A 27,866-nucleotide genomic window follows, 5' to 3' on the forward strand; every position below is an offset into this window, starting at 1 on the left:
TTATTCAATTAAAAGGGTGTACTATATCGAATTTTTGCAAAATTTTTGTTTGTTATTACGAAAAAGCCCTGACAAAGACTCATTCTATGATTGAGTCGGTGTTTTAGATTTTTTTAGAGATTATTAGATTTTAATCTATGCAGAGCACAACTTCAAAAAAAAACAAAAAAACGCCACAAGCCGCAAACGTAAACTATACGTATATAACCAACCAGACTTTTGCCAATACCTTCAGTCACGTTTAGGGGTTAAGAGGGGTCCTTATCCCGAAATCCCGGGCTTAAAAACACGAAATCCCGAGGTCCCGATTTTTTATAAACTTTAAATCCCGACATCCCGATAATCGAAAAAAGAATTCCCGGATCCCGAAAGAGTCTATCCCGCAATCCCGAGCTTGATCCCGGAGTCCTGATAAAAATCCTATCCCCCTCATACCTTATAACTGTTGAGGATCTCGGAGTAGCAAGGACCCTAGAGATGAAGAGTGTAGACCAATCGGCGTGTGGATACCTTGCCCCAGCTATGGGTTAATAGCCGGCTAGATGGAAGTCGTCAGCCTTTGAAGGCAAGTCATAAAGGAGAAGAAAACTCTGATATAAAATTCCGGGTAGATTTGACTGGTCAGCCTTGGCCGGCAATGGATATATGGGCGTTTTTCAATAAAAACGTGTTTTCTGGTCCCAGTCACTTTTAAAAAAAATGTGTTTGATCTTTGCAAGTGTTTTTTGTGCAGTCAGTATATACATTGATTTTTAAGCAAAGAAACAGTTTATTTTTTAGAGGGATTGATAACTCCTGAATGGTCCAAAACAACCGCAAAAATGGCATGTCCCTAGACCGCCTGTTCAACATTCATACTCTAAAATATCGTAAAAAAATGTAAAAATACATGTTATTTTTCTTAATATAAGTTCTTTAATAATTCAAAAGTATGTTTAGAGCCAACATATTTTAATAAACAGCTTTTAACATAGGATTTTTTTAATTTTATTTCAGAAGGTGTGTCTCTGACAAAATGTCCACTACGAAACGAAGTCATTAAAATTTGTTAATAAACAGTTTTGATAAAATCAATGTACATAATTTTGTTTGCAAGAGATATAAACATTAGGGTCTTTCAAAAAAGTGATGCTTTTATATCGGCAGTTAAATTGTTGGTAAGACAATGTAATTTTAGTATTTTTTTATTAACATAGAATAGGACACTACGAAACGGTTTTGTCCACTACGAAACGGTTTTGTCAACTACGAAACGGTTTTGTTAACTACGAAACGCATCAAAATGTCCACTACGTAACATGAGTTGTATGTGAAGTACTGTCTAATCTGTATCGATAAAAAAATGCCGGTTCTCCAATTCAGAAAAAAATTAGATTTTTCTAGTATTTAGAGTAAACAAACTGGAATGTCTATAGGAGACATTTAAAATTGCAATAAGATGTGTGCTGAAGCAGTTTCGTAGGGGACAAAAGTCCCCTACGAAACAGTACACAAATTTTGAAAATAATATCATTTTAAAGCCGAGCATTTTTAAGCCTTGCCCTTTTTGTTTACAAACAGGTCTATAATAGGGGTAATCAAAATAACTCTTGAAATAAAATTTTAGACAAGTTGATTTTCCATTTTTTTTAAGGTCTGAAAGTCACGCTTTTATTGAAAAACGCACATATACATTTTTGTAGGAAAGAAACCTTGAGTAAAGATTCTCTGTTTCTCCAGGTTGGGGATTGAGCGCAGTAGGCCAACAATCTATCCTTGTAAAATAACTTAAAAGTTACAGAAACTCGAAATAGTCCTTATAGTCCCCTTATAATAAGGTTCGAGTTCACTTTATGTACGTTCCCTGTTGACTTATTGACAGTCCCAGTACTCATTAGGACCGATTTAGTTGTCTGTTTTACATACGGTCCGAGTTACATTTGGGCCGAATATCACACGAGCGTTATCGTCCCTGGAGGTCAGCAGACGACAACAACAATGGCGGATGGCGATAAGGTTTAAAAATATTTATTTTGAAATCCTCGCATGATGATCTTTTTATCTTTGTAAAAAACTATTCATGTAGGAAATGAAAAGAACATTTTGAATGTTAAGGCTGTGAGTGAAAAAAAGCTGGTCAGGTTGTGATGAAACACCACGAAATACATAATAAACAATGTTTCTTATCAACTGATCGAGAACTGATCAGTCCACGGTCCATCAGTGTCATTTCATAACACAAATGCCTGAAATTTCACCAATTCAGATATCTAGCGCAAAAAAACCCAAACATATAAAATATAAAATGATCTGAAAACCTAGCTATAGCCAATAATTTCTGTGACATAAAAAACTGTTCAGACTCAGTGTACATGTAGTCCAAATAATTATGACGTCTGGGACGGCTATTTTATTATTTTTCTGGGACGCCTTCCTACAACGTCGTAGGAAGGCGTCCCAGAAAAAAAAAAAAATAGCCTTGCCAGACGTCATAATTATTTGGACTAGTGTACATGCAATGACATGTGTATTGACTAAAATTGCAATAAAATTTACACCTTGGTGGTCTTAAGCACAGAAGTTTGAAATCCTATCAATAACGGGGTAAAAATATACTGAACTCGAACTATCACAGAAGAGCTTCTCTGGTCAAGTTTGTTATATTTTCAAGAGAAGCTCTTTACTGTAATAGTCGAGTTTGGTATATGGACCATAATTTGCTATTGGGCTCCGTTTCCTATAGTCCAAATAATTATGACGTCTTGAAAGGCTATTATAATTTTTTTCTTTGACGCCTTACATCAACGTCGAAGTAAGGCGTCAAAGAAAAAAATTATAATATCCTTTCAAGACGTCATAATTATTTTGACTACGTTTCCTATAACTATAGAAAAGTGATAAAATGTGAATTACTGTAAGAAAAGTTGTAACTACATCTAAAGATGCCATTATTTTTATCAACATACAAGTGTATGCTACTCTTCCCTAGAAAAAAAATTGAAATACATTCTACAACCGTATTTTTGTGTCGTTTCTCGCGTTTCTTCTTTTTGCTTCCGAAGAGCATAACGCTGACTGATTTATAGATAATCGTCACCGGCAAATTCGTAACTTTTGCTTTCAAATAACAAAGAACATCGACTAATAAGAATAGTGAGAAGAAAAATGCAGAGAACTATAAGTATTTATGTAGCAGATGTAAGAACAGTGGCGTGATTTTTGTGTCCGATTTCGTAACGCAAATTTTAGATGATGTAATCTGCTTTGTTGTAATAGAATTCTTAAAAACAATATGCAAATATGAACTCTCGCGAGATGTTCAAACAGGTAAATCAGAGATGATTGACATTCTTGTTTTGATCTTCGTAATAATTAAGTAAGAAAATGACGTTATCGTTATGATTTACATTTCACACGAAACAGAAGTCCAGTTATTTATTAAAATTGTTTTTGTCCTTAAGTTCTAATCATTTCCGGTCATACGTGAAACATGTGACTAACATGTGATAACGCCATTACGGCCGGATGTACGAAATACTAGGTCTTAACATTGTTTTTGTTTCCAACGGGATGTTAGCAAACATAATCTGTAGACTTGTTTCGTTTTGTTTAAAAGAGGAAAATACAATTGTCAAAGAGATTGGGCCGGTGGTCTGTTATTTTTCCTATGTGCATAATGTTACATACGATCCTGTGTGAAAATAAATGCCCAATGACTTGACAAAATCGATTTCATATTTGACAGACGTTAGAACACACTTCGTTTCCCGATAACGTGAAGAGTCCTTGGAAAAATCAATCGAAATTACGTCTCTTATCATTGTACCAATGCTCGTTGGATTGATTTAACTTCAGCAGTAAATATTACTGGATATTTTAGGTGAATAAATATAATTTAATAAAAAATACATGTTAATACATGTATACCGTTACACTTGGAATGTACAAAGTTGGCATCTTTGTCACAGTTTTTAATTAATATTTTTTATTCATGTTCTGCAAACTCTTATCAGAAACGCAATAAACTTGTCAAAGGAGAAGTAAACTTTTACCATGCATGACTTGAAAATGAAAGGAAGTACTTTATTGATTTTAGTTCCAAGTTAAAAGTTTTTTTCTTTACTGGATTTAAAGAATGTTACATTGCCAATGATTTGGAATAAATTGTATATAACTGGAATATCAAAACCAAATATAAATACATTTTTTTGGCTTAACATCAAGATACAACGATTATGGTATCCTGTATCAATGAAGAAAATATGGAAAATTCTGAATAAATTGTACTGATTGTTTCCAAAACAAGCACATATTTAGGAGTTTTTTTAATACTGTTACATTTAAGATGGATTTTAAGAAAAAGTATACTGTTCAGATTATTTTAAGCAGATTTTGCAATAAAATTAAATTAAAAAAATGCTTTCGGTTTCTTATGGTTTCCTGTCAGGTTTAAAAAAAACTTTAATATAACATTGAAAATAGATTTTAAATATTAACATGAAGCAAGTAACACTATTAATGGTGTTTATTTATGCCTTTTGAATTATATTGTGCAAAATAAAGAAAATAAAGATTGGTTTCCTGTTTGGTTTCATGTCACGTAAACGGTGAATCAAAATGTATTAATTTTTTCTCGAAAAACTCAATTGTTCCATTCATAATATTCTAACACCAACACAACCCACAAAATAAAAGTTAAAATTTTAGAACTTATAAAAAAGGATACAAAAAGAAACCAAAGGCCTAATACCAAATTATGGTCCATATTTTTACCTCGTTATTGATAGGATTTTAAACTCCTGTGTCTCAAGGTAGGTTTACACTATAAACGGTACCAATTTTTGAACATAATTCCTAAAATACTTACTGAAAAGTGAGGTTCCCATACCTGCCAATTGTCACTATGTTGTATTTGGAGTACTTATTTCACCAATGTCAGACATGTCAGAAAGCTTCCAAATGGAAATTTTGAAAGTGCAATTTTTTTTCCCACAATTTAAAACAAAACAATCATTTAACATCCATGGCTATAGATTTGTATAAGTGTGAAGAAGTGAAAAAAGGCCCTTTAAAGGTTTTACAGAACTTTGTCTGAGAGCCATCTTTCACATAAACATGATAAAACCCCTGTTTGCATATTGAAATTATGGCATGTGGAGTGGGGGGGGGGGGGGTTGTCAATCAATCCAAAGACTTTACAATTGGTATTTGCTGCTTCTATGCTAAGCACTCATCTGTTAAGAAGTACAAATGTAAGAGCAAATATGATGTACAGCAACAAATGACATTCACTGACTTACAGGCTCAAGAGTACTCACTGTAGTGATAGACCTATTTTATTAAGAATAAAATGAGTTAATCCTCCCCTTACCTGCATATATTGTTTATATATATTTCCATTCTCAATTTTCTATTTAATTATTTTTTAGGCCATAGAGAATGAAGCTGACAAATTAAGAGTAGCTTTTCATGGCAAATACAGTGGTGAGTAAATTTACTAAGTTACATTGTCATGATTTTATTTCAACAATTGCCAGCTGATTCAAATCAGAAAAATACAACAACAAAGGGAAACAACTAATTGGTACCAACTTTTTCCTAGTGAATTCAAAGCCCATCAGAGAGGAACCAGCATGTATTATGCAGAATCTTACAACAATTTTGAATTAGCAAGAGCTTAAATTTGCAGTTACACCAATGTACACATTTGATAGAAATTTGCAAAAAAAACCATGAAGATGAACATTGATGAAATAAATGATAAACTCGAAGAAAACCATAACAGTTTACGAAATTCATACATTTTCTATCCATAAAAGATACATTGTACAGTTAAAATGAGGAGATGTGGTATGATGCCAATGGAACAACTATCCATAAGAAATTATTTGAAGTGGATGTAAGAAATTATACATGTACTATGGCAATGTATGGAAAGACCTTCAACAATGAGATAAACCCAAACGTACATTGTTATATCTGTAAAAAAAAACTGACATGGAAAATGTGAAACATTTAATTTCAACATGTTCAAAGAAGGAAAACAAATATGACAGACATGAATAAATGACAACCACTAAACTCAAGGCTCCTGCATGACTTGGGACCGACACATAACAGACTGACAGAGAGGCAAAAGATACCAAAGGCATATATTCAAACTTATAAGTCCAAATTAAACTGACAATATCATGGCCTAAACAGAAAACGACTGTAAATCAAACAATTAATATTATAGTACACAAAACACCACAAACACTAAAGACTGAGAAAAACAGACCCCAATGCCACCAAAAACTGGGGGTGATATCAGGTGCTTCAGAAGGGTAAGCAGATACTGTTCCATATGTGACACTCTGACATTGTGTTGCTCATGAAAGAGCTCACATAAAGAATTTGGCTCAACCCTTCCTCTAATCTGGGAGAATGGTGTAACTGCATATTCAATTGGTCAGTCATTCTTTTTTTTTAGTTTCAGATTTTGTGGAGAAGAAGTTGTATGACCAAAGAGATATTGACAATATAAAAAGTAATGATTTATATGTACAACAGTTCATTAGGAAAACAGAACCTATAACTGAGGCTGCAGACAGATTACACGAAGCATTGAAATGGAGGAAAGAATGTGGGATCAGAGGTAATGAATATTGTTGATGATAAACAAATTATATCATCATATATCTGGCTTAGGCCATGGAAAAATAATTGATGGTTTCCCCTAACCCGACCGGATCATTTTTTAACCGCCGGGTCATTAAATTTTATTGCAAAAATTATGCCAGTTTATAGTTTCACTATAGAAACAAAACATATAGATATAAAATTATGTATGGTAACAAAAAAAAAAAAGCCTGCTGCCGGGTCGTTAAAATTTTCCCATGTTAGGGGAAACCAACAATTCATTTTCCATGGCCTTATCAACATAATAAATTTACTAGACATTATATTTACCTACCATATCATACCAATTATGAATATAATTTCACTGCTAAAATTGTTTTACCACACATTAACATAATTGAATCATTGTTGATAAAATGTGATAATTGACAGCTTTCTTACTCAAATTTTAAAACACTATAACCACAAAGTAAGAAAAAATATCCTTGCCCAAATCAGTGTCAAAACAGTTCCAGAAATATTGATGTTTTTTGGGGGGCCACTGACTGATTTTAGAGTTGAATCATTCCTGTGTAAGCTTGAAATTATTACATAAATATACAATGTACCATGTGAACTTATGGCCCACTGAACATTTGTCAGATAGTAAAGGATAGCAGAAACTTGTCATATATATCATAATGGGAAAAATATGCTGATCTGAAATTGAACTTATATATTTTTCTACTGTAGATTCAGAAATTATGGCGTGCATTTATTATTGTGATTTTGTCATTTCGGACTAAAATGTGATTTCAATTTTTGCCATATTGAGAAAATTCCTGTTTAATTCATATAACAAATTTCAAAATGCAAGTTTAAATTTTTGCAATTTTATAACCCTGTTGCTTTTTTCGCGATGATAAAAACATCGCAATAATTTCTGAAAATACAGTATTGTATTTTAATTGCTTATTATGTTGTTTGAATGACTATTGGATCATTCCAATATTGATCATATTCTTTTTATGCCCACCTACGATAGTAGAGGGGCATTATGTTTTCTGGTCTGTGGGTCTGTACGTTCGTCCGTCCGTTCATTCGTCCCATTTCAGGTTAAAGTTTTTGGTCAAGGTAGTTTTTGATGAAGTTGAAGTCAAATCAATTTGTAACTTAGTAAACATGTTCCTCATGATATGATCTTTCTAATTTTAATGCCAAGTTAGAGATTTTACCACATTTGCACAGTCCACTGAACATAGAAAATGATAGTGGGAATGGGGCATCTGTGTACTATTTTTGTTTTTCAAATAACACAACGACATCCTCTTGTATTTACAAACCAATTTAAAAAATAAAAAATATTTGACAATTAAAGATGAATGCTTATTTTTACAGCTTACCTTTACTCCTTCTACATAATGTTTATTTTTCATTTATTCTCCTTATTCACAACAATATAATATAAGTTTTACATGTACATGTATATTACATATAAATGTGATTGTTGTGCTGTGTCTCTATTCCAAAGTCATGATATAAGTATCTTGCATCTTATTATTATATAAAATGTTTATTTTTTAGATGCCACAGAAGAATCATTTCCTCGATGGGCTTTGGAGAGAGGTGCAATATATTTTCATAATGTAGATAAAGATGGTAAAAAGTTGTGTAAGTGTACTATGTCTTCAAAATCATGCTTTGATGCCTTTTATCATTAGTTTTCATTTTATTCTACATACACATCAATTCATTATCCTCAAACAGGAAGATCAACACTTCAAAAAATATTTGAACGATTTTTTCTTGAATTTTTCTTGAAATTAGATTTTTATATGTGTTTGACATTTAATTCAAAATTATATAGTTCCCTTTAAATGTACTAATGTTTGGAGAAAATTTTTAATTATCTTGTATATAAGGGAAATTATTTCTAAGGTAAAAAAAAAATATAGTTATGAATGAAATAAAAGATAGAATATATTTATATGCTCTTGTTACCTTAAACTTAAAAAAAACAATATTAAAACCATTTCATATGCAGTGATAGTGTTTTTGCTAAAATGTTGGGTTGTTGTTTCTTTTACATATTCTCTTTTCCATTCTTAATTTCAATTATGTCCCCTTGAATTTTCATTCTAGATCAAATCACAAATTAAATGTGTAAGAAATTCCGAATTATATAGATCTGGATAAGACAAAATGTTTAAATAGGTAATTATTATATTAAAGTTAATGTAAGGGATCATAGATTTATTCTTACGAGGAAGCTGAGCATGTTTGGAGGATGCTCAGAGCTTTTTCAGTAGACTCTTCTCTGCAGTTTATGTGAAAATAATTATCATGATCCATTAAAATGTTAATCAAATCTACACCACTTCTATAATAAGGAAAGTAGAGCATTAAAGAGGAAGCTCAATAAACACCTGTGTAAACAAATCATCTATTCAAATACATTTTGCCAGAAATTTAACAAAACTATAGAACAGGTAAGAGCTTCCTCGTAAGAATAAATCTATGATCCTTAATAATCTCTAATACCACTTTGCCAAAATTGTTAATTTGGATTGTCAGTCTTTCACTAAAGACAAAAGTCTTGTTTTACTGATTCTTTTATCTTTAGTATTTGTGAGAGTGAAAGAACATAAGAAAGATGCCAGCGTTTTACCAGATATTAAGAGGTTCTTTGCCTACCACCTAGAAACACAGTATAATGAAGATCCACATTCAGAAATCACACTTGTATTTGATATGGCTGATGCAGGCTTATCTAATTTAGTAAGTTTTATTTTAAAAAGATGAACATGAAATATGTAAATTATCCATTGAATAAATGTGATTCCATATTTTTCAATTTCAAGCTCTCAAATTTTCAGAAATAAATTATGATTTAGGACCTATCATCGATGATTATCAAATATATTTCAATTTATATTCTATTTTCAGAATTAAATAATGAATTTATGGACTTTGATATAAGACAATGCTTTTTTTGTTTAAAATATACCTTTTTCATGAGTTTTACATGCATGACATGACAGTAAAATAATGAAATAATGCAAGATATTGACTATTAGGCAATGTTTCATTACTTTGTGGACTTGCAGGGCCAAATAAGACCAAAAAGTACCTTGTCCTTTAAAATCTAACGGTCAGAAACTTAAAAATGAAAAAAATCTGTTATTGCCTGAGATCAAGTAATTGATTTTGGTAATGTTACCTACTTTTTGGATTTACATATATATAATATATAAACAAATGTTTTCCTTATATAGAGTTGAATTATCTTTTTAGAAATCCTCATCATTTTCTCAGAAATATTTGTCTGATAATCATTATTTATGACCATTATTTTAAGCAGTAACTGCATACATGGCATATGAGCATATGTATTGTAAATTCTGAAATTAATGGGAGGTTTTTATTATTGCGAAAAATGCAACTGAGTTGTAAATGCAATAATTTAAACTCGCATTTTGAAATATTTTATATGAATTTAACAGGATTTTTCTCAAAATCGTAAAAATTAAAATCGCATTTAATTCTAAAATGACAAAATCACAATAATAAATGCACACAATAATTTCTGAATTTACAGTATTTTATTGTTTGACAATGATGTATTATCCTAATTTGTTGTTTCTTTCAGGATATGGACCTGATTAAGTTTGTTATTACATGTTTCAAGGTTTATTATCCATCTCTTTTAAGTAAGTTGATAATTACTTCAAGTTTAGTTAAATATCACATGAGTTAATGAAAATGTCTTACATGATATTATACAAATATAGCCTTTGTATGAGGTCGATACAAGGATATATTGACCTGAAAGAAGTATATTGACTGAGGACGAAGTCCGAGGTCGATATACTTCTTTGGGTCGATATATCCTGTATTGACCTCATACAAAGGCTATATTTGTTATATTATTAATTTCCAACCATATTTGTATCAAAATCGTCATTTAGGTTTGTTGGAATTTTATAGATATAACATCAATCTGTCTCCTTGACAATAACAACATATTACAGTAGATTCCGGTTATTTGCATAGCCTATTTGTCAGACAAAATTATGCAATAAAGCGGAGTATGCTTATATCCGAAATGCCAAATGACAGAGTCAAAAAACATCGATAGAACAGGTCAGGAAATCCCTGAAGAAAGCCTGTAATCCACATACGGCATACTGAATGTTGATTTATTCTAATAAAAATTCTATGTCTAGTGTCTTATGTGTTATTATATTTTGTTTCTTTAAATAAAGATTATAAACACATTTTGATTTAGTTTATTTGTGTTCCGACTTTGCTTTACCTGGGGTACAAAAACAAACTGTTCTAAAAATAGATTTGTTTCTATGACCCATATGTACTATGTCATTGCTATGCTTTGATTAAAATAAACTTTTAAACAATACTTCACAGTTTATAATTATTTTAACAATAGATGTGTAATGAATTGCCTTTGATATGCAGTTGGACAGTGAACTAACACATCGTTAGTTTTGAATTTGTAAATGCAAAGCAGTAATGGGGCCCTGTACGGGTTATTTGCAGGACACAAGTGTTGAAAGTGAGAAATTATAATAATAAAAAGTGAATGCTCTTTTCATAAAATATCAAAAATAAATGATTGATGTATAAAATTCTGTAACCATATATAAATGCCCTACAATATTTAACATTAACATACAAATCACCCCAAGCCCAATTACTAAAGTTCACATTGGTTATGTCATGATCGATAATTAGCCGGAATTAAGCCTATTGTTTTTTTAAATTAACCCCAAATGTTATCTATGGACAATTGTTTAAATCCAATCAATTATTAACACCCTTTCAAGTTTGAGATAGAATGGTCAGTGTTTTTACAACAATTATCTGTTTGACATTTTTATGACCTCGAGGCTTAAAATAGAACATGGGAAACTTTACCTGTGTAGGCATAAAAGTTTATTTTTAAATCAAATTCCATAAAATAAACATGAAAGAAACTGTTTTAAAACTTTATTTTAATAACACAAAAGTAAACATGAAATAATAACGAAAATAAGAACGCATTTAAGAAAATTATACTTACCAAATTGCCGTTTCCGGTAAAAAATCTCGTCAGTTTTAACTGAGCATATCTAGACGGCAATAATTTTCTATGCAATAAACCGAAAGGCCACTTGTAGAGCTATGCATATAACCGGACAATTTAACATTAGATGAATGGGGAATGGTTTTGTGCAGGAGAAAACTATGCAATTAACTGAATTATGCTATTAAGCGGTATGCAATAAAGTGGATTCGACTGTAGTTGTTATTTCATTTACTTTTTTTTGACATCTTATGTATTTGAAGATTTTTTTCGTCAAATTATCGATCACAGATATCATGTGTTTCAAAACGATAAACAATATCCTAAAATTCATTACATGATGTCACAAAGTTTGTGACGTCATGTAATGAATTTTAGGATATGAAAGTATATCGGTTTTTAGATATTCTAAAAATAACCGTGCGATATGCTTTTTGCTGGTCAATATGCTTTTTGCTATACGCCGTTTTCTCTCTACCTTTGAAAATATAGTTTAACATGTGACTATCCCTAAACGAATCAAATTTGTTAAATTATACGAATTAATAATATACAGCAATACAACAGCTAATGATATTAGTTAGAATAATGTATTTTTTGTTGGTAAAAACTGTATTTAAAGTTACAAAAACTTATAATCCCTGAGGCATTCAGACATAAGCAATGACAGCTGTAGAAGGGCAATACAAGTATTAACCTTCTACAGATGAGCATGCATTCTTCAGCATCATATTTGGTCTGCAGCTTGACAGTGATGAGTTAGTGACTGTTACTTAGGATTTCTGAAGAAAGGACACAAAAGGGAAATTCAAACATAAGCAGTATGCGCCAAAAACTCTTTCATCTACCAGTCCTGAAACTGAATTTCATAAAATCACCCTATATAACTATATAGAATTAAGAAAATTTTCACTAGTCCAAATCAATATTTACTAGTCTGGGCATCAGACTAGCGGCTTACAGTGCTGACTACATAAGTCAAAAATAAACAACAATGCATGGCAACAAAAGAAAAACGCAAACAAACAAACAACAGTACACAACACAACAAAGAAAACCCAAGATTGAACAACACCAACCCCATCAAACCAGACGGTGATCTCATACATGTACTTCGGAAGAGTAACCAGATGTTGAATGAAAACATATGTTTTCAACAACACCCTTTTCATGAACTACTTAACAGAATTGAGCTGCGTCCGATGGAAATCGATCTAACGCAAGTGTATGTAAATATGTACATCTATAAGACTCTGATCGACATGACTTTGGTTCCACAACTTTTAAAAAAAAGGTTTGTTGTTTGCCCTTTTATGAATTTGCAGAAACCTACAAAATTGATCTAATACTTTTAATTTTTTGAAAAGTTGAATGGAAACAATTTTTGTCTCACTTCCTCTCTGGAACTAATTGACAGAATATTTGGTCAACAGCTTGAAATAAAATTGAGAAAGGAAATGGGGAATGTGTCAAAGCGACAACAACAGACCATAGAGCAGACAACAGCTGAAGGCCACAAATGGGTCTTCAATGTAGCGAGAATTCCCGTACCCATAGGTGTCCTTCAGCTGGCCCCTAAAAATATGTATACTAGTACAGTGATAATGGACGTCATACTAAACTCAGAATTATACACAAGAAACTAAAATGAAAACATGAAAGCTTGAAAAACACTAATTTTTCTGTTCTGAGATTCATTGAATGATGACATAGTATTGTTTTGTTTAGCATAATATTTACATACATTTGAGCTGCGTCGGATAGAAATCGACCTAATGCAAGTGTACATAAATATGTACATCTATAAGACTGATCGATTTTGGAACATTCATACACAAAATACAAGAAATATAAGATGAAATTTAGTCCCTTTTGTAGCATTTCATTTACAATTCAACTTGCAAACCGTCTCGGACCTTCCGTTGATTATTTTTTCAAAACCGAAATAGGTTTTAATACAGATTAATGCATTAAAAAAACAAATATTTTATCAAGTAAATTGAAGTTAGATATTGTTATGAATATCCTTTTCATATTGCATTAAAATTTTATTAGGGCTGATGCAGACATTTTGTAGTCAAAGCATTTCAACTGAGGTACTACACAGGCGTCAAAAGGCGTCATTATGGAGGAAAGGGTTAAGATTCACTTGTTCATGGAAATATTTTTATTCCAGTTACAAATGAAACTGAAAAAAAATACTCATATTGCTAGTATGCAAACTCAATCCAAGTATTAAATTCATCTCATCAGCCTACAAGCATTCTCTGTATTGATATATATTATATATATTTTTCAGATGTCATGTTAATTTATGAAATGCCTTGGTTGTTTAATGGTAAGAAGATTAAAATAAGTAAAATTAACTATGTTGTGTAAGATGAAATATTAAAATTACCTGTTTTTAGATTCAATTCATGGAGGAATAAAAGGTTATGCTTAGCAATAATCTAATCTTGGTCAAAAAAACATATGTGGTTTTAGTAATATTTTGTCCTTTATTTTTTAAATACAAAAATGTGAATTGATAACTTTTGAAAATTTTGATGTAATTAACTGATATTTTGCTATACAAAAAGTCATCTAGTTAATTTGTACTAGATCTAGATCAATCAAATCTTACACTAACAAGTTTCATATACATGCAAAACATATAGCATGCAAAGTATTCAGACTAATGTATAAAGGGAAATGTTTTTCAGAGGTTTATCTTTTTTCTAATTTTGGGATGAAAATATTTTACTGTAAAATGTCTGTCTGCCATTCATGTCATAAATAAATAAAACTCGAAAAGGAAATATCATTAACATTTAGATCCTACAAATCGTGCATTCAAACTCTGTCTTAAGGTGATATGGGTCTTTCGCCATCTTGGATTGTAAAAATCTTTTCCTAATTTATTTTACAATTCTATCTTTTTGTTTAGTTCTATTCACAAAATGCTGTTTTTTCCTGTACAATAAATTTATCATTTTGTCACAACCTGTAGCTTGAGAAAATGCCCGGTAACCTATCATTTTTATAATATTTTTGAACATGTATCAATAGATACTACATTTTAACAAAGTATGAATAAATTCTATTATTTTCATTTTATACTCCCATACCACCTAAAACAATAATAATACAAAGCATAACTCGATTACATACTATCATTCTTTTGTACTCCATTACATATTATTATTCTTTTGTAGCTGCTTGGAAAATTATAAAGACATGGTTAAGTGCTGAGGCTGTCAAGAAGATAAAATTTATAACCAGAAGTGATGCACAAGCATATATTAACAAAGATCAACTATTAGAACACATGGGTGGAACAGTTGAGTTTAAATTAACATATAGAATTTTGCCAATTTAAAATCTTAACCATGGATGAGTCTGAATGCCTATTGATTTACCGTTTTCTGTCAGTATATAAGTCAAAGTTATATAAGCTTGAAATTTGCTTTCAAGTTGATTTTTTATAACATAAGAAAAAGATCAATAATTTCTTATCAATGCATGCTTCTTTTGAAGGCAAATTGTGAGCTTAAATGAAAGGTAACCACCTTTTTATGCCCCACCTACAATAGTAGAGGGGCATTATGTTTTCTGGTCTGTGCGTCCGTTCTTTCGTCTATCTAGATCTGTTACACTTCAGGTTAAAGTTTTTGGTCAAGGTAGTTTTTGATGAAGTTGAAGTCCAATCAACCTGAAACGTATACATGTTCCCTTTGATAAGATCGTTCTAATTTTAATGCCAAATTAGATAATTTATTCCAATTTCACGGTCCAGTAAACATAGAAAATGAGTGTGCGAGTGGGGCATCCGTGTACTGTGGACACATTCTTGTTTAATTTTATTTTTCAATTAATTATATGATAAAGTTCATTGATAGAAAAAAATAGTAAAATTCTTAATTTATAAAAAATAGAATTTATACCCTGGAGTCCCCTTAAGTTAATACCTTGTGTTAGCCAGTACTGGTTAATACTTTTTGATTTACTCTTTTAGGATAAATTCCAATTCCGTTATTTAACTCCAGAGGAAAGATTAGAGGAAGAAAATAAAGCAAATAGAAAGAAGGTAATACTCACTGGACTTTGTTTAATGAATAAGACATTACCTTTACAACACAAAAAAATCAAGGAATCTATCTAGAAGTCAACATGCTGTCACCATCAATAGATAGTGCTTATACATTATCAAGCTTTAAAGTATACATAATCTAAAATTGATGAAAAATGGTACTGGGGAAAACAACACCAAATGACAAAATCAGGATTTCTTTTTTATAATATCTGACAATTTCATCTTTTGATATATAAAAAAGGAGATGTGGTATGATTGCCAATGAGACAACTATCCATAAAAGACCAAAATCTCACAAACATTAACAATTATAGGTCACCGTACGGCCTTCAACAATGAGCACAGCCCATACCACATATAGTCAGCTATAAAAAGCCCCGATAAGACAATGTAAAACAATTCAAACAAGAAAACTAACGGTCTTATTTATGTAAAAAAATGAGGTCATTACATTGACATGTGGCCTGGTTTTACCAAGGTTGTTTTTTTTAAGATCTAGTTTGCTTACTTATGAGCAATGAATTATCAATTTTATTTATGAAAGGATCAATTCAGAAAAAATAGTGCAGGAAAAGTAATAAGGTCTGCAGTAACTATTACATACTGCAGATTCATTTATTTTTTAGTGGGTACCAATTTTTCTGTTATAAGGAAAGCTTACATGTTTGTAGATATTTCATTCATGGTTTTGCCAAAGTCTGCACACTTGACTTCAGAAAACTTTTCAATCTTTAAAATTTTAATTCCATTGTTCACACAGTATCCTCGAAAATTGGTATCCAATGAATAATAAAGATCAACGTTGTATAAAAAAAAGAAGGTCCTGTAATGCTTATTGTGTTTACATTTACTGAAGGCAAGCAGCACATAGTATTTTTGACCTGATAATATTAAATCATGCCATTCTACACTATAAAGTTTGTAGTTTTACTTTACAGTAGATTACACACAGTAACATTATGAAGAGTATCTTGTACATTGCACAGATAAAAAAGAGCAGATAATTTTAGTTACCGTTTAATACTTATCAGATGTCTTGGTTATAAGTGAAATCCTTTTAGGAAAGATTTAACACTCTTATTAATTTTTGACATGGTTTTCTTTTTTGTCAGGTTACGTTTGCTGATGTGGATAAATCACCAGTAGACTCTTCCCCAGATAATCTTAATAATTCTGCACCAACCAAGCAGGTTTGTTTATAATATAGAATTCAATGGTTTTAATTGGTTGAATAAAAATAAACCAAATATTAGAAAAAAATCAATAAGTACATGGGTATGTTATAACCAGTTTTCTTTCCAGCTTAGTAATTTGTTACGAAAATATCAGTTTTTAAATTTTGTGTGTTTGAATCACTTTTCTGAATTACTCTTCCATCAGTTCAAACCCTTGCACAAAAACCAGTGATGCATACAAAGGTGAATAGTTTAGAAGATATATGAACCAAAGGGACCAAAAGGAATGAGAGAAAGGAACATACATATTGACTAATTAGTAAAGCTTACAATGCTATATGGGTTTTACTCATTGTTGAAGGCTACTGGGAAATATAGTTGTAAATTTCTGTGCCATTGGTCTTTTGTAGAGAGATGTCTCATTCTTACTTTTATATTACCTACAGCCCTCATAACAATATAACTTAGAATATCTTGTAGGATTCTAAATTATAAGATGAAAGCAAACAACCGCAATTTGTTAATTTAAGTGTCCCTCATCTCCTTTCCACAAACAATTTTAGAACAGCTCTTTGCAATGAACTTATTCTCATAGTATAAATCATTTTGTTTCAGATAACTTTGAAGATTACGGTAATTGTTTGTGTAGCTTATCTGTTTTTGAGCATTCTAAAATTTAAAAAACTTATTATTCTTCAATAAAAATATATAAAAAAAATTCAAAAAAAAATTCAAATATGATTAATACATTAATAGGCATGATTGTCTGAGGTCTTCGTGACTAAATAAGCTTTTCCAATTATGATATAAAACAAGAAGAAGTGTGAATTTCCAGAATTATAAGAATTTTTTCCTTATTCCTCCCCTTAAATGACAATACATTGTATATGTAAATTCATGAAAATTATAAAACACTAATATACTTATGTTGGAAATGATTTAATTAGATATAGAAAATTACTTTGTTAACAATTGGGCGCAATTGCTACTTTTATAGATAGTAACTTTTATATATGAAATTTTTTTTTGGATTTTACTTATTGAAAAATATAAAATTATCTGCAACAAGATTTGCAGAACTATAAAAATAACTTCAGTTGTTTAAAATATTTTTTTTTAATGTTTGTTTAATTTGTTGACTGTTATTTGTTCGCATATTGTTATGCACATGTTCCAAAAATTGTGAAATATGTTTGCGTTCTTTTCATGTATTTACTTAATTTCAAGATTGTCAAGAAAAACAAAACTAAGTTACCTGTGATTAAGCCTAAATTTATTATTTTTTTGTGGCATTGATTGAATACACAACTGAAACAATAAGCCAGGGTTGTTATTTGTTTAAAAAAAATAATACTCTGGAAGCCATTATTTGAAGATAGAAATAAATAAAGAAATGTTTTTGTATCATTGAATTGATGTTGATAAAAAAAAAAATAATAATATCATTTGTGCCATTTAATTTTAGAAATATCGTTTGTGATGCCTATAATATATATTTTGCAGCAAACTAGTCCAAATAAATCCAGTTTTAAAAGTCCCCACCAAAGAAGAACAGAAGACAATAGTTTTATTGGTAGACTGTTAACCATCAGGCAAGTAGAATTTCTTTTGAGTAGAAATATGAGTAAAAAGTATGTTAGAATAACACAAAAGAGACCACAACAGAACAATGTAAAAATTATTGCTAGTGGATTATGAGCACACTTGAACAGGATGCAGGGTTTTACATTTTGCTAAGCTATGTATGATTACTCCACAAGACGAGACTTGCTGTTAAAAAATAAACCAAGACTACCATTATGTGCATTGATTACAGATCTTTTCTAAGTCAGTTGCTCGAAGAAAACCATTCACTTCAAAATACTCTTTAAAAAGAAGTTCAGTTTGTCGATATTATTTTCATATAAAAAAGAAGATGTGGTATGATTGCCAATGAGACAACTCTCCACAAAAGACCAAATGACATAGAAAGTAACCACTATAGGTCACTGTATGGCCTTCAACATTGAGCAAAGTCCATACCACATAGTCAGCTATAAAAGGCCCTGAAATGGCAATGTAAAACAATTCAAATGAGAAAAGTAATGTACAAAAAATGAACAAAAATCAAATATGCGTACTTTATCTGCACTTCGTGTATCTGCATTAGGGAAAATGTGACAGTCTCAGATTTGTTATAATAAAAACTTGCAATTACAATTTCAGTTGTCCTTCTTCAAATTTTTGCAATCACATTATATAGATTTTTACAATATTGCCATTGGTCAAGGATTTGGTGATGATGATAAATAGCATGCATTAATTTCTTAATTTACAGAAGTAGCCATCTAGAAATGTTGTGCACTTTACATTCATCTTCTTAATGGACAAACTAATTTTATGAAATAACTTCAGCTGTAGTAGTGTAGTTTATGGAGTTGATAATTCTCTAATTATTTATTTTGTAGTCCTGGTGATGAACTATTATTCACAACAGATGAAACAGGAAAAGAAACATTTGATGTTATTTCACTGAAAAATACTCTTCCATATGCAATTGCATACAAGGTAATATATATGAATTAAAAAGATGTGCCAATGGGGTGACAAGCCACCAGAGACAAATTGATTAAGATGTTGTCAACTGCAGGCTATATTAGCTACCATAGGGCCTTTACCAATGAGCAAAACCCATACCACATAGCAAGCCATAAAAGGCCATGACATGATCAAATAGAATGTAATTCAATCGAGAAGATGTATTTATTGTCAACAGAAAAAATCAAATATGATATACAGTAACAAGCAATGACCACTGAAATACAGGTTCATGACTTTGGACAGGCATATACGTATTGATTTCAGTTCAAGTATAATGACTCGTCAAAGTAAGCTCAGCTATAAAAGAAATTTGTTTGTAAAAACACACACACTATCTTGATTTTATCATCTGTATTCTCTAATTTTTGTGCTATTTTCACATTTCCTGACCGGTGTGAGAAAAATATTTCTCCTCACTAGTGAAAAATCTGTTCTCGGCACCTGATTGGTCAAAATTTGATTATGATGTCTAAATGTTTTGTTTACTTCTGAATTTTCCTATTGTGACGTCATGAAAAAAGGCGACCATGCCTGATGATGTCGCATATAAAGAACACAAGTTTCTGAAAATCTTTGAAAAAGAAGGATAAAAATCATTAGAGAAACAGATTTCTATACTATAACTCGTGTATTACGATATTTCTCCACTCTCGACAGTTAAATTTTAGTTATTGAAAGAGCTTGGCAAGCCTCGCGCTTTAAATAATAAAATTTAACTGTCTCGAGTGGAGAAATATCGTAATACACTTGTTGCAGTGTAGGAATCTATATTTCTATCATGATTGCTTTTCAGGTTACATACTGTGAAGAAAAACCAAACCGGAAAGTGTTGAGTTTTTCACATTTATATGCTAATTAAATTATTTTGTTGACTACAGGAAAATTAATTAGAATGATATATTTTGATTTGTTTAAGGTATTATGCATTTAGCCAACAAACCTGTTAAATACATCTTAAATTTTGCAGGTAAAAACCACCTCTCCAGAGAAATACAGAGTAAGACCAAGTGCTGGAATTGTCAAGGCTGGTTCAACTGTGGATGTTCATGTGTATCTACAGCAAGGTAAATAACTGTTCATGTTTAATCAGAGTCAGTATAAACTGTTGATCTGCAACTCCAATGGTCCTTATTTTCTAATTTGTGCAGACCAAAGAGTGTCTGCAAATTGTAAAAAATATCTTAAGGACCTAAGAGCTATTGTTCCACAGCTTTGGTCAGTATGTTTTGTTTTGAAGGTGGCAATATAACATTTCCCTCATTGATTTATCAATATATTCAACTTGGATTAGTTGACATGTGACCTTAAAAAATGGGGTTGCTACAACAGTTTAAACTTTCTTCAAAGGTTCCTTTGACCACTGAAAAAAAATATCATACCATAAATTTCAATAACACAAATTGAATAAGTACACTGTTTTGAATCTTAATTTTAAACCATTTCCATATTGGTTTGTAGTATGAGAAATCTGAAGGGATATTGACCCATATTGCTGCCTGTTCAACAAATTCAATGAGTAAAATAAAAACTTGTATAAGAAGAGTATTTCATGGTTGTTTTACATAAGAATATGAATTTTTATCTACAGAAAGCTTAATACAGTTAACTCTTGTTGTTTTGAACTTGGTTGACTAGAAATTTTGGATGAGTTTTCTCATAGTCCCACACTTTGTTCGATATGAATAAATGTATTTCCATTCCTGATAAGTATACCAAGATATCTCTCTTGGCTAAAAACCACTGTAAAAAATTATAACTTCACAAAGAATATTGATCCCCTACCCATATTAATCAGGATTTTTTTAGCCTTACCAAGCTTATCAAGAGTTGTGTCCCTTGGACTGTCAAACTTTCAGTTTTTGTTTAAGTAGAACTATAAGTATCTCAAAATATTTCCTTGTTCTGGTTGACTTCTATTTTATGAAAGTTGACTGTATTTATGATTGTCCTGAGTATGCATGAAACATTTGTCAGTACTACTGAGTAGATATCAAGCAAGTGATTTTCAATGAATTGAAATTTTTTTCCACCATCAGTATTTTTCTGTGGAAGAATTCCTGTCCTAGCATAGGTTCCTGTTTGCTGCCTTGTGGTAAAGCAATGACAGAATACTACAGCATAAATTTATTGAAGAACTGACTGCTATATACACAGGTATCAGAACCAAGCAACCTTATAACAGTAATACAGCATCAATTTAATACCAGTAAGATTGGGAAGAAAAAAAAGGTCTGTTAGGTGACCTCTGATCAATTGGAAAGAAACACTTTAATGAGGATTTTGACATTAGTGAAGACTTATTCATAATATAATCAAATGTTTACAAAAAAATGTATATCTTTTGTATTTGTTAGGTTATAACACAGTATCAAAAGACAAGTTTCTGATCATGGCTATGGAGTTGACCAGTGATTCTGCTGATAATTTACAACAGCTTTGGAAAACAGTTCCTAGAGAAAATATCATGGAACATAGGTATGGTAAACTATAGAAACATATCTCACTTGATCTTGAATATAGACAGTACTGTGGATTCATTTCTTTTAGGTGGGTACCAATTTTTGTGGTTTGTGGAAAACTTGCATATTTGTTGATATTTTAAAATTTCATAGTTTTTTGCAATGTCCTCATACATTCCTTTAATAAAATTACCCTAGAAATCTATGAAAATTAGTATCCACCATATATTAATGAATCCACAGTATCCTATATAGAAGCCTATCAGAAAATCCAGACTATTCTATATGGAATGATCCTCCATTTTGTGTGCTTATCCAAACAAAATATAAAAAAGGGGATGTGTTATGATTACCAATAAGAAAACTATCCAACAAAGTTCAAATGTACAAAAAGTTAAATTTTCAGACATGTAACATTGACAAGAACTAAACTACAGGTTCCTGACTTGGGACAGGCACATATAAATATAATTGTAGCAGTGTTAAACATGTTTGTGATCGCTAAAAAAAATACAGACTGGATATGGCAGTTGTTTATACATTCAATCCTTAACAAGAAAACAGACAGAGTATATATCTTATATGTTTATTTGCTGTCAACCCTAAATCATACTCTTGCCTTTCAGAAAGACAAATATAATACAAATATTTTTGCAATGCAAAATGTTTTTCTACTGATCTATTGACCGTTATGGAATAACCGTTTCACAAATGATATCGGATATGTTCCTTACGTTGTAACTACAATCCCCTTCCCTTTCATGAATTTGACCTACCGAATTAGACTATTTACCGGATTTGTAATCACATAAGCAACACGACGGGTGCCGCATGTGGAGCAGGATCTGCTTACCCTTCCGGAGCACCTGAGATCACCCCTAGATTTTGGTGGGGTTTGTGTTGTTTATTCTTTAGTTTTCTATGTTGTGTCATGTGTACTATTGTTTTCTGTTTGTCTTTTCCATTTTTAGCCATGGCGTTGTCAGTTTGTTTTAGATTTACGAGTTTGACTGTCCCTTTGGTATCTTTCCTCCCTCTTTTGATCTATATTTAAATTTTTTTTTTGGAAAAATAGAATTAAATTTATAATGCTAACATTGTCTTCTATTCAACAATTTAATAATATTTGAGTTGTATTTCTTGTATTACCAGTCAGGGGCGTTACTTAAACCAGTAACTTTTTTTGTTACTTAAATAGGTAACTTTTGTTTTTAAAAAATATAAAATAGAGTTATTTTAAATTTCAATAGAAGCAGTGACTGAATGTAGTTTTCATGAACTTTTACATCATTTTATATCATAAATTTAAGAATTTGTACGATTTGAGAGGAAAATAGACATAAAGGGTTACTTTAAAAAGAATAACAAAAATGTTACTTGAATAAGTTATTTTGCACATCTATGAAAGAATTAGTAATAACAATTATTTAAGGAATATATGTTATTGTTTTGGGTTACAAATTATAAATAACTTCAAGTCTTAATGAATCCATAAGTTTCTATCTATTTATATCTGTCTACCTTCAAGATTTTGAAGGAAAACAATATTTTAATAGTCCCAAGAGACCAATCTTTGACCAAGAAGCGTTGATATCAAAGATATGTGCGTCAGAAAAGCAATTAGTGTTTCAGAAGGATTAGATTTTATATTTCATGGGAAAAATAACCAGATGACTGTAAAAATTTGTTAAAACTAGTAAAATTTATATAATTGGTCACCTATAAAAATAATATTTAGAAAAGTTACTTTTATAAGTAATTTTTAAAATAGCCTCGTTTTCAGCATTACTTATATAGGTAATTTTAAAAGTAAAAGTTACTTGTTTAAGTAATGCTCCTGACTGATTACTGCTATACGATGTGATCAATACATACAGCTAATTTAACATTAATCCATTGATTGATAATTTTTATGCCCCACCTACGATAGTCTGTTCGTTCGTCCGTCTGTCCGTCCAGTCGTTCGTCTGTCCGTTCGTCCGTCTGTCCCGCTTCAGGTTAAAGTTAATGAGGCCACAAACTAAATGTATGGCCTATAACATTTATCATGTCCTTGTAGATTAAAGTGTAGTCAAGTACACAAGAATGGATCACAGGCCAGTATAGCTTCCAGTGCTTCATCATTAGACCAAGTAGACAAGCTTAATACCAAGGTAAGGTTTAAGAGAACAAATTTAAATTGGTTTTAGGTCAGTGCACTTTGTATTGCCTTCAAGTCCGATTATGGAGTAATGGTTTTCTAAAGGAATCAAATAGTTTTATTAAAGAAAGTCTTTCATGTTTAAATATATGTGACTTTAAAAATAAGAAAATGTGTTATGTATTGCAATGAGCCGACACTCCTCCAGAGTCAAAATGAAGTTTACATTATAGGTCACTGTATGGCCTTCAACAATGAGCAAACACCATACCAATAGTAAGTGAAAATAGGGCCCAAAACAAAAATGTAAAACTATTCAAATGAGAAAAGTAATGGCCTGATTTATAGGTTGAAATTGATGATAGCTTATCGAGAGTTATTGTTTATGATGATGAATGTGTTGTTCAAGCTTGTATTTAGCAGTCATTTAAAATCAGTTGTAATTATTTGAACAGAATCATTTTATGTAATTGCTTTATTTTTATTCAATTTCAATGCATTTTATTAAATGTAAGAATTTTCAGTTATACAGAGTTGATTGCATCTTCTTTTTATTCTTTTTCAAATAAATTTCCTGTGTCCATTATTATGCATAATTAGCTGACAGTTTTTAAATGGCTGTACGCAATTTGAAAAACTAGGCAGTTACATATCTGGTGATGATTTCAGACTATTGGGATCCAATCCTTTTTGGTATTTAGCTCTTTACCTGTTTTGGTTCTTATACATTCTTGATGTTCAAATATTGAGTTTTGATCTTTTTTGACGAGGGTAAATCAAGAAAAAAGATTTAGAGCTATAAAATTAATTAAAGTCTTGGTTTTCGTGTATTTTTTTTAAGAGTAATTTGAGAGTTAAAAGAGCTTGTTATATGTTTGTTGTGTAGGAGTAATTTTAATGAGGTCTTGTGTGGTTCAGTTGCTGTTTTGAAAATACCTTTTTGTTCATATAATTTTTTGTATTATTTCAGATGGACCAGTTAATGGAAAGTAACAGAAAGTTGGAACAAACTGTTAGAATGATGTTTATAGTACAAATATTATTTTTAATACTCATTCTGATGTATTATGTAATTTCATATTTCTTTCCATCATCTTTGCCCCCTCCGGCTCCAAAGGGCAATATTTCAGATTATTGTGCTGGAAGCAATTTATTTTAGTTTTAAATGTTTGTTTTTTTTTTATTATGAATAGATTTGCTATAAAAAGAAACAAAAGAAAAAGAGCATTAATGACATTGAATAATATATATATTCAAAGTTTTATATTTTTTTTTAATTAAAGAAGACATTTTATTTTAAATATTGATAGAAATGACTCGTTTTACTCAGGTTACTAGTCTAACGTCTACAAAATTAAATACACAAAGTTTAAAAATACCATTGATTGATTGTACTTTGTATTTGATTGTGTTTTGGCCTATTATTTCACTCCTGTTTAAACTAATTATTTTGCCGATAAAGATTCACAAATGTTCTGGGTTTTTTTAAAGGCTTAGTCAAACATATGGCAATCAGTATGGTGCTATTCCATTTAAAGTAAAATTAGGGGGAAGGAACACTTTTTTTGGTTAAAAGTCTTTGGTCATGTGTGCTTTAATATGGCAATGATGGATCAAATGCTTGCCAAATTTCTCAAAAAACAATCATAGTTTGTGGAGTATTTTAAAAGTTTATACCTTCCCTTTTATAATTTTTCCTAATGAAATAGCACATAAAGACGAAAGAAATCTTACCAAGAGAACAAGTTGCCTAGAGTTTAAGTCTTAGTTGTATTTTTATAAGTCATATGTAGTATTTCTAGTTTTTATTTCATTCTTGGCACAAAAGGATATATCAGTAGGGTATAGAGGATCATCTTGTTATACATTTCTGTCCTTATTTTGGAGTTAATATCGATAAAAATGAAAAGTGGTTTCAACTGGGATCTATAGCACACAAACTCTGAAAAGAAAAGTTTAGATGTTTTGTGTTGTTAAGATGCTGTTTTTATAATGTGTACTAAAATATCCCTTTGTTCTTTTTAAAGTATGATATATATTTGATTTCCCTTTTAATGAAATATGAAATGGATAAAATAATTTCTCTCCAGATTACTTTAAATTGAATAATTCTGCAGCATATAAGAATGTTTTTTTCTGCTGTTTGGTTAGATTGTTGTCTCTTGAACTCGTTCCTAATTTTAATTACTATTTTATTCCTTATCCTGTAATGTTCATTGACCTTATAAATGTATTATTTAACATGACTGTGTATTTTTCATTTTTTTTTACTTATCTAGATTTGTAAGCTCTTGTCTGTGATATATTTTTTATGCATTAGATGATTGTACATGTATGTTTAATTGTGAATTTTATGTTTTAATTGGATGTACTTATACAGTCATTGGACACAAGTGAGTTCCCAGTCCAAAAAAGTCCTATCATTTCAACTAAAATCGATAATTTTCAAAAAATTATTACGAAGTAACTGTATGAGCGATTTTCTAAATATAGATACCAAAAGATGTAGAAATATCTGAAGTTTTATTGTTTATTTGGTTATAACATTATTCATGCATGCTCATTTTAATTTTCTGACGAGATAAACACAATGAAAAAAACTTGAAAGGTTTGCTATCATTCTAACCAAATTAAATTCGTAAAAATTTGCATTTGAGTTTAACTTATCAGATGATGAAAACAAAACTCAAGAAAATTATGACTGAATAAACAATAAAATTTCAGACTTTTTTACATCTCTTGGTATCTAATTTATAAAAATCGCTCATACATTTAGTTGGTAATATTTTTTTGAAAAATATCGATTTTGGTTGAAATGATAGGACATTTTTTGAGTGGGAACTCACTTTTGTCCCATGACTGTATGTATACTATTTTTAGAAATAAGTTTAATCTGTTGTCAGAATGTGATGAAAATGCCATGTATTTTATAAGGAAAATACTAAACTCATAAATATAAAAGGATTTATAATATGTAACAAATTCATTTTACCAGGAGAAATTAAATATTGATTTACAAAGCACTAAACACAATATTAAAAAGATCAAAAGAAGAAAAGGGTACTAAGTGCTAATCAAATTATTAATCAAAGAAATTTAGACAACCATGACTTTAAAATGACATAAAAACATCAAACTACAAAATAGTTTAAGCAATACAAATCCTACCAAAATGGGGTAAACTTGGGGGTACTTGTTGAAGACCATACATTGACCTGTAATGGTTTACTTTTATACATTATTACTTGGATGTAGAGTTGTCTGATTGGAACTCATACCACATCTTCCTATATCTATAAACCAGTACTTACTCCAATGGTGGCAGTCACTCACTACAAGCAAAATTTGAAAGCCTTATTAAAGATGAACTAACATTAACCCAACCAAAAACATTGAGGTAAATTCAGAGGTTTAGGAGGACCAGTGCACTCTACTCTTCTAGTAGCATTTTTCAGTCACATATTACAATAAAATATCTCAAATGAGACAAGACTTATTTTTCTAACATTACTTGAACAATAACATGTTGGATTTTGAATAGTATTTAAATGAAATAAAATGCATATTTTTTTGAGAACTAGCTAGTGTTTGATGATTTGTTTATGTTTTATATTTGCTTCACAGATTGAGCAGAACTTGCAATATGTAAATGTGTTCATATATGTAATAGAGTTAGTTCCATGATACTCAACTTTTAAAATGCTGCTCTGAAATAAACTGTTTGCAAATTGTTTAAAACTTTTTGTTTATTTTAGCTAATTAAAGATGTGAAGATAGA

The 27,866-nt window shown here is 30.5% G+C and overlaps 1 protein-coding gene across 2 annotated transcripts; it reads left to right on the top strand.

Moving 5' to 3' along the window:
- The first annotated feature begins 1,922 nt into the window (after positions 1-1,922).
- On the top strand, positions 1,923-27,866 carry LOC134697182 (motile sperm domain-containing protein 2-like). Of its 2 annotated transcripts, XM_063559269.1 has the most exons (17): positions 1,923-1,995; positions 5,409-5,463; positions 6,452-6,616; positions 8,164-8,250; positions 9,203-9,357; positions 10,229-10,289; positions 13,962-14,000; positions 14,857-14,981; positions 15,657-15,728; positions 16,847-16,924; positions 17,525-17,542; positions 18,413-18,501; positions 19,357-19,456; positions 20,457-20,553; positions 21,844-21,964; positions 24,008-24,101; positions 25,059-27,866. In XM_063559269.1, the coding sequence occupies exons 1-17, from the start codon at positions 1,978-1,980 to the stop codon at positions 25,245-25,247; spliced, it is 1,563 nt and encodes a 520-aa protein (XP_063415339.1). In that variant the 5' UTR covers positions 1,923-1,977; the 3' UTR covers positions 25,248-27,866. The 2 variants fall into 2 exon arrangements, with proteins under 2 accessions (XP_063415339.1, XP_063415340.1); XM_063559270.1 differs by lacking the exon at positions 17,525-17,542.

This window comes from Mytilus trossulus, chromosome 14 (genome assembly GCF_036588685.1).
Source record: "Mytilus trossulus isolate FHL-02 chromosome 14, PNRI_Mtr1.1.1.hap1, whole genome shotgun sequence".
NCBI classification, from domain to species: domain Eukaryota; kingdom Metazoa; phylum Mollusca; class Bivalvia; order Mytilida; family Mytilidae; genus Mytilus; species Mytilus trossulus.